Below are 6,457 nucleotides of genomic sequence, written 5' to 3' on the forward strand. Positions count from 1 at the left end.
CCCTAAGCTAAAACGGAATCAATGGAAGATTTATTTTTTTAGATGAAATGTCAAACTAGCTGTAGTTTCCATAGGATCTGATGGTCTGCTGTAGCTATGAGACTGACAGAGACTTTATTGCCTAGGAATATATTCTGCACACTTACTGTCATAATCATTACAGTTACTGTTCTTTTGACTTAATTGACGTAAACAGATGAAATGGCTGTAAGCTCGTTCTCTTTTAGAACCTCTGATCATCAGGATGGGTTAACGGGGAGAAGAGAATCGGAGAACCTCGATACAGTTTAAAGACGATATAGCCCATTCTTAATGGAATAGTCCCTGTTTTAAGATCTCCGACTCTTATCCCAAATTCATATAATCCAAATGGTTTGTTGTTTCTGTTTAAAGATGTCGTTTGTAACTTGATGTGGCATTTGTTGTGTGTCTGCAGGGGCCTATCTCTCTCCAGGATTTCATTATCCTGTTTATGGGAAGATGTCAGGGAGAGAAGAGGCAGAGAAAGTCAATACCAGCCCTAGCATCAACACGAAAACAGCCACTGAATCGAAAGCACTGGATTTGCTCCAGCAGCATGCCAACCAATACCGCAGCAAGTCTCCTGCTGTAAGCTTCCTTTTGTTGTCACTTAAAAGCACTATGTTTTAGGGGGAAGAGGGGACAAGCTAGAGAACAGTCTTGAAATACAAGGCTTTGGAACCCAGCTGTGATTTAAGAATGCTGTTTTGTTTTGTTTTGTTTTTCTAATAAGGAAAGAATGGCATGTTTAAAATAAGATGCTTTCACACACGAGGGGAAAAAACGTTAAAGCATGTATGGTAGTAGCAGCCTCTTCTGTTGGAAAATCTGTTACCTTGCTTACCCAGGAGGATGCTAGTTAAGCCAGACATTTAAATTCATAGGAACCAACCTTCAGTGCAAAATACTTCCGATGCACTCGTGTGCTGCTGAGTCACTTGGCTAAAGAGTGGTGACTGCATCCGTTCTGCTTCAACATTGACCCCTCCACACATCCCTGTAATTCTGCTGAAGTGATTCAGACATATATCTTTGTGAAAGATGGCTCTGCTTCCCCACCCCTTGCAAGGAAAGTCCCAGAGACTATTGGGAAGGGAGAAAATACAAAGGATGTGGTAGTTCTGGTCTAGAAAAAAGAAGGTTGGAAAAATTAAACATAGGCTTTGTGATGTGTATCTGAGTGTTTCTACGTGAAACTCTAAAGCTTTAAAAAAAAAAAGTGATTTATGCATCTTTAACTGTGAACCCTCCTTCTAGTATAAAGTATTTTTTCAAAAAGTAAGAAAAAGAGCTTTAGTGAAAGGCCGATTAAGTTCAGATGGGTAAAAAATTGTCTCAGAAACACAGGATCCTCAATCAAATTATGATTTTAGAGGACTGGGGCTTCTCTGAGTGTTCAAAGATGGAAAGATTTTGGAATTCTTCCAGAGGCACAGGGCAACGGTTTCATGTGCTTGATATTGATGTAATATATAATATTAGGATGTGTGTTCTCAACGGAGCCCAATATAAAGATAGGTTTAAAATTGTGAGATATATTCTCCTCACAAAATGTAGTTTAAATAGAAGAGTCATCAGAAAACTTGACCTTACAGAAGTCTCTGCAACACTTTCTCCTTAATCCCTATGTGAAACTTGTTTTTAGGAAGAAATTGGGTCAATTCTAAACCTGCAATTATGAATGGGAATAGAGAGGTCCTCTTATTTCAGTCATTTGAGGAAAACATTGATATTGCTGTGGTGCAGAACAGGACTATAGTGTTGGCTTAATTCCAGTTGAAATGCCTGTCTTTTGAAATGATTCACCATTAATAAAGAATTTCTAAGAGTCTGTGTATTTACTTTTTTAATATTAGCAGCGCCCACTGCTGAAGGGACCAAGGCGGTTTACTATACCCCTCCAATTTGTTGCTCAAAGGATTAAGGGGGGGACTCTGTCCTTTCTTTTGCAGCCTGTGGAAAAGGCCTCAGCTGAGCGGGAGCGGGAAGCTGAGAGGGAGAGGGACCGCCATTCCCCCTTTGGCCAGCGGCACCTGCATACTCACCACCACACCCACGTGGGCATGGGGTACCCACTCATCCCTGGGCAGTATGACCCTTTCCAAGGTCAGCAGATCCATTCTCCTTGTGTCTTTGTTCATCCTGCTTTGAAAAATGTTGCCAAAACTGTTTCTTGTCTTCAGATGAAAAGGTTGCGCTTCTAGTTAATTAGCTCCGGGGTGGGATTTTAACATTTCTTTGCTGGTATATCCTTGGGACACATCTAATGAGACATGAAGTGGCTACCACTAAATAATTGTCGCTTATTGATGTTATTGGTCGTGGCCAGTGTCTGGGGCACTGAATATAACAATCAGAAGATCAGATAGCTGCTTCAGGAAAACTGTGGAAGACAGGGAGGATGGTGGGAGGCTTTGGTGAAATGACTTTCCTTGATCTCTTCAGGCCTCCAAGTTGCTCTTTTTCCCAAGGAAGTAATGGGAGTCATGTGGTCAGGGTCAACACTTTTTATAACCTAATCCTGAGACTCTTCCAGCCCTTTGTTACTGAAACTTGCAGTAAAGAGGAGAAACATTTTTCAAAGCCACAGCACTGACATGGGGAACCACGAGCAGCTTGTGGTGGTTTAGTAGATTTTTTGTCCTAGCTTTGTCAGCTCATGGCCTGGGCAGGGAGTGGCAATATCTTTACCAGTGGAGCACTTGCTCGGACCTTGCTGTCTTAGCTTTGACTGCAGTAACAAAATACCATAGTCTTTATGGCTTTAAACAACAGAAATGTATTTCCTCATAGTTCCGGAAGCTGACAGTCTGATACCAGGGTGCCAGCACGGTTGATTTCTGGTGAGAGAGCGCTCCTCTTCGCTTGTAGATGGTCACCATCTTGCTTATGTGTTCCTGTGACTTCTTGGGGCACCAGGAGGTGGGGGGAGGAGAGTTACTATTTCTTCTTAGGGACACTAATCCTACAAGGTCAGGGCCATACCCCTAGGGCCTCATTTAACCTTAATTACCCCAAATACAGTCACTTTGGGGGTTGAAGCTTACCACGTAGGAATTTTGGAAGGACACAATTCAATCTGTGTCCTTCCAAAGGACAAGTACCTGCTTGCCAGGTTCCTTCTTACTCTGCTGTCTGAATACGAGCTAATACGTTTGAAGGTATTTCCAAAAGTAGGAAGTGCCGTCCAGGTGTGAAACGGTCATTTTAATTTATTAATTCCGTGTTACTTGGTGTCAAATAGTGGTGTTAAAGAAACCATAGAGAACATAGAAGCAGTCGTTTCCCCAGGGTTTACTTTTGTTTCCTCTACCTTTTTTCCATGATTGTTTTCTATAGAATTTAAAAGAATTTCCTGTTAGGCAACTCATGCCATTTGGATCTATTATATTCTTTTACTGCTCCCCTGCTCTCTAGGGTGAAAGTTAAGACTGTTTCTAAGTTCAATTCAGTGATTCCATGTACCTTATGGGATGCACTGTGTTCAGTCACTAGGGAAAACGTTAAAGTGATAAAAGTCATTATGAAAGTATTGTATTCTAAGCAAATAGCGTGTCGCTCCTATCATTCACTGTGACTTTGGATTCCTGTTGTTACCTGGTACCTATTATTTCTCCTGGGCTTCCTATTCAGGAATGCGTGCAAACCATTTAACACCATGCCGAGCCAGAGAGATGGAATGCTATAGTCTCTTTGAATAGCTATTAAGAAAACCACAGAGTATTCAATGAAGAGATGGATTCTGGTTAGACCGGGCAGTTTGTAGTCTGTCCTTGCTACATGAAACATTTCATGTGTGTGTGTGTTTGCAAAGGCCAGATGGCTGCTCGCTGGTCTGCAGCCTTTCACCATTGGACCTGCATCTACTCTTAACCTTTCTGAAAGTCACAGAAACCCTGCGTTTCCCCCCATTAGGCCTGACGTCTGCTGCCCTCGTTGCCTCTCAGCAGGTGGCTGCGCAGGCATCTGCATCAGGAATGTTTCCTGCACAAAGAAGGTAAATAGCGTCATGTTTTGAATCAGTTTTCTAGATAGAGACTTCGTAATGGGTGGGAGGAAACAAGTGTAGGCTTTTTAGACCAAACACTTAGCTCCTAAGGGTTTGATATTGTTATAGTGAATGTGCTTATTACGTCACCGTGTTTTCAGATGCAGCTTCTATACCGTGAACCTCATTTTTATAGCTGTAATGTACATTAGTAATTAACTGATCTGTTTCTTAAATGGTTGAAACTTTCTTAAGTTGTCTTCAATGCTTTGTTAAAACAATTCACTATAACTCCCTTTGTTTTATTTTGTTTATAAATGAAGTTGCAACTGAAGGAATTTACTCTCATAGTGCAAAAGCAATGTTTGTTCTTTGATGTTTTCAGTTACTGCTCAAGTCATTTTAAAAAGGAAAATAATTTATTTTTCATGTTTATATCATTACCCTTGTGTTCATTCACTTTCTCTGGGATTGAATTCCTTGAATTGAACAGAATTAAAATAAGTCTGTTGGTCTTACAGTTTTCTTATTTTCAGTGTCAAATGTGGATGGAACATTTGCTAAGGTTTTCTTTTCTTTTGCAGAGAATAACAAGATTGGAAATGTACGTTGTCATGTGACTGGATCACATGGGGAAGCGCTTTATACAGACATCAGTTCCATGGTGTTAATTTGAAATGCCTTAATGGCAGGCAAAAACCAGTCATTTCATTTTTGTAAATTACAGATTTTATCACAGAGTAACAAATGTTGCTGTAATTAAACTTCTGTTTTATATATATATACGTATACATATATGTATATATACATATATATATATATATATATTCTTTACTTTTTGTATCAGTAACCAGGCTCGCACACACAGGGTCTGCTGCCAAGTCGCAAACCACTCAGTAAAGGAGATAAAAAATGTATTTGTCAAGTTGGAAAGTGTTAGCCTCAGAAGGCTGCTTACTTTCTTTTCTTTTTTTTTTTTTTGCTTTTCAAAATTGTAAATAAATAATGTTATGTATCAGTGTGCCTGAACCTTGCATATCCTTCATATACTTCCCATAAACCCCTCAGAAAGGCTAACTGTGATGATGACACTTTGGTACAATTTAGATGTCTATATGGTGGCTCCTGTTAAGACGCATCAGTGTAAAATGTTCCTGTAGTCACTGTTTGTACTTGTGTATTGTGGAAAAAATACTTTTGGAAGGCATGGGGTTGCCAGTACCACAAAAACTGTGTTGTATATAATGTAAAGATTAAAGTGGGGAAATAATGAGCATCTGTGAATAATGAGGTGTCATTTTTGATAATCTTGAATGGCAAATAACCCAATAGCCTGCATACCAGAGACATCTGTGATTGTTCTATTACTTGAATAGTCCTGCAGTTTTTTTTTTTTTTTTTAATGTTTACAATTATCCAGTTTTAGAAGAGAGAGACTTTAACGCCATTGCCTGGTTACTTGTTTTATGCTGTAATCTAGTTTATTTTATGTAAAATGTATATTGAATGCTTTCCTTTTTTATACCTGCCTTAAATAATTTGGCAATCAGAATTAAAAAGGTTTTTTTTTATATATATAATGGCTTCTTGTCTGTCTCGTATTATTTCTAGCTGGCTGATAATAATTCTTATTTTCAAAGAACAGTTCCTTAATATCTATGAAGGTCCACTGTGTTAAGATATAGTACAGAGATATTAACTTTTCTTATATGATACCCAAGTTTAACAACCAAATAGTGGATTTAATTCAGTGCATATATGTATCTTTATTGGGTATTTACTCTAAACATGAAATGTAGTATCACTGCAAATTTCAGGTTTCTGTGGTATGGAATGATAATTCCAAAGATGTTAGTTTTGTGGACATATGGATAGTAGGTAAAATGTATGAAAACTTAGTCAGCTAGCCATTTGATTGACTTATCAGTAAATTGTTTTACTGGCATATATTATGCTGAATATACAGAATTAAGTGCTTCCTCACTTTTTTCTTTTCTTTGCGTCCCTCCTTCCCTTTCTCTCTCCCTTATTCTCAGCAAATACTGTCTGAGCACCTACCTTAAGCCAGGCACTGTACAGGTGCTGGGTTACAGCCTTGAACAAAGCAGACAAAAATTCCTGTTTGCATTTTCTAGTAGGTCCAGGTGAGCATGATAAAGTATGTAAGTGATATGTGGAGTATGTGAGATGGTTGATAAATGCTCTGGAGGAAAACAAAGTCTGGGAGTGAGCGTGAGGGATTTGTGGGTGTTTACAAATAGAGTGATCAGGAAAATCTCTCTCAAGGAGATGAGGAAGCAGCCATATGCATCTCCGGGGGAGAGCGCTTCAGTGAGATGCAAAAGCGAACCAAAGCCCTAAAAGTGGGGATGTGCGTCGTGTTTTTGGACTGGTTGATGCTTCATCCCAGCTGTAAGTTCTAATGCTTTTATTGTAATTGCTAATGAT

General features: G+C 39.2%; 1 protein-coding gene across 6 annotated transcripts in view; it reads left to right on the top strand.

Annotated features, from left to right (window-relative positions):
• The window catches only part of ZNF608 (zinc finger protein 608), a 104,776-nt gene extending 99,480 nt beyond the window's left edge, over positions 1-5,296 (top strand). For 5 of the 6 annotated variants that reach the window (XM_070465094.1, XM_070465097.1, XM_070465093.1 and 2 more), the window contains 4 exons: positions 437-609; positions 1,974-2,127; positions 3,937-4,018; positions 4,594-5,296. In XM_070465094.1, the coding sequence (XP_070321195.1) occupies positions 437-609; positions 1,974-2,127; positions 3,937-4,018; positions 4,594-4,600 (416 nt within the window). In that variant the 3' untranslated portion in view covers positions 4,601-5,296. Of the gene's footprint in view, positions 1-436; positions 610-1,973; positions 2,128-3,936; positions 4,023-4,593 lie in introns of those variants that run through there. The other variant, XM_020878132.2, reaches the window with a different exon arrangement.
• The last annotated feature ends 1,161 nt before the right edge of the window (positions 5,297-6,457 follow it).

Source organism: Odocoileus virginianus, chromosome 3, assembly GCF_023699985.2.
Source record: "Odocoileus virginianus isolate 20LAN1187 ecotype Illinois chromosome 3, Ovbor_1.2, whole genome shotgun sequence".
Classification (NCBI taxonomy): Eukaryota; Metazoa; Chordata; class Mammalia; order Artiodactyla; family Cervidae; genus Odocoileus; species Odocoileus virginianus.